Here is a 1,400-nt window from a genome sequence, read left to right on the forward strand (position 1 = left end):
GGCCGACGGCAGCACCCACCAGGGGGCCTTTGATTTATCTTACCTCAGCAACATCCCTAACTTTACTGTTATGGCCCCCAGCGATGAACACGAACTCCTACGCATGCTAAAAGTAGGGTTTAGGGTTTAGGGTTTAGGGTTTAGGGTTTAGGGGTTGGGGGTTGGGGGGGAGGAGGGGGGGGAGGAGGATAGAGGGAGGGGTTTGGGGGTGGTGGTTGCAGAAGAAAAGAAGGTCAGGGTTTAGGGTTTAGGGTTTAGGGGGTAGGGGGTAGGGGGTAGGGTTTAGGGTTTAGGGTTTAGGGTTTAGGGTTTAGGGTTTGGGCGTGCAGACAGCGTACCTGATGGACTCGGGTCCCTCTGCGCTTCGTTTTCCTCGTAGCTCTTGCTTTGGCCTTCAAACCCTCAACAGCAAGCTGGGGTAAACCCTAAACCCTAAACCCTAAACCCTAAACCCTAGGCCCTACTGTCCTCGCGTTAAACCCTAAACTCCTGTGACATCCTTATCTAGGGTTTAGGGTTTGAGCTTCATCTAGGGTTTGGGCGGAGCAGCGAGCCCAGGTTTCGGGGTAAGGGTTTACAGTCTAGGGTTTAGGGTTTAGGGTTTAGGGTTTAGGGTTTAGGGTTTGTGTGCAGACATAATATAAAGGAGCTTTCCTTCGATGCTGAGCCGCTGCCTGTAGGGAAGGGGAGGGTTCTCTTTCGCGCAAACCCTAGAGCCAAATACAAGGTTAAACCCTAAACCCTAAACCCTAAACCCTAAACCCTAAACCCTAATTGGTTGTTTGTAGATTGTGAAACTCCTGGGTGCTATATCCCTAAACCCGCGTTGATAGAGCCAAAACCCTAAACCCTAAACCCTCGGGTTTATATCATTAATATAGTTTTTAGGGTTTAGGGTTTAGGGTTTAGAGTTTCTGGTTTGTGGTGTATTGTGTGTATGTATTTGTATGTGTATAAACCCTAAACCCTAAACCCTAAACCCTAAACCCTAAACCCTCGGATTGGGGTGTATACGCAGGTCGCTTTTCTCTCTATTGGTACTCTCCTTATCGATGCTGTTGCTGCAGCAGCAGCACTGCAGCAAATCAAAGAAATACCCCATCCAGACAACGCAGCAGCAGCAGCAGCAGCAGCAGAAGCAGCAGCAGCAGCAGCAGAAGCAGCAGCAGAAGCAGCAGCAGCTGCTGCTGCAGCAGCAACCAGCGGTCGTGGCTTTCCCGCTGCAGCACCATCACCAGCAGCAGCAGCAGCAGCAGCACGCAACCCAGCAGCAGCAGCAGCAGCAGCAGCAGCAGCAGCAGCAGCAGCAGCAGCAGACCCTTTGATTGGGGTTACAGTTGCTGATGCTCGTTTCTCTAAACCTATAGACAAACTGCTGCTGCAGCAGCTTGCTGCTGCTC

At 51.4% G+C, this 1,400-nt stretch overlaps 1 protein-coding gene across 1 annotated transcript in view; it reads left to right on the top strand.

Moving 5' to 3' along the window:
- Positions 1 to 1,400, top strand: part of EMH_0031660 (1-deoxy-D-xylulose 5-phosphate synthase, putative) — a gene marked incomplete at both ends in the record, with an annotated part of 6,728 nt that overhangs the window by 2,746 nt on the left and 2,582 nt on the right. The window contains 4 exons of the mRNA XM_013494540.1: positions 152 to 232; positions 330 to 418; positions 634 to 727; positions 1,019 to 1,330. Coding sequence (XP_013349994.1) covers positions 152 to 232; positions 330 to 418; positions 634 to 727; positions 1,019 to 1,330 — 576 coding nt within the window. The remainder of the gene's footprint in view (positions 1 to 151; positions 233 to 329; positions 419 to 633; positions 728 to 1,018; positions 1,331 to 1,400) is intronic.

Source organism: Eimeria mitis, genomic scaffold, assembly GCF_000499745.2.
Source record: "Eimeria mitis Houghton genomic scaffold, Emh_scaff1197, whole genome shotgun sequence".
Taxonomy (NCBI): Eukaryota; Apicomplexa; class Conoidasida; order Eucoccidiorida; family Eimeriidae; genus Eimeria; species Eimeria mitis.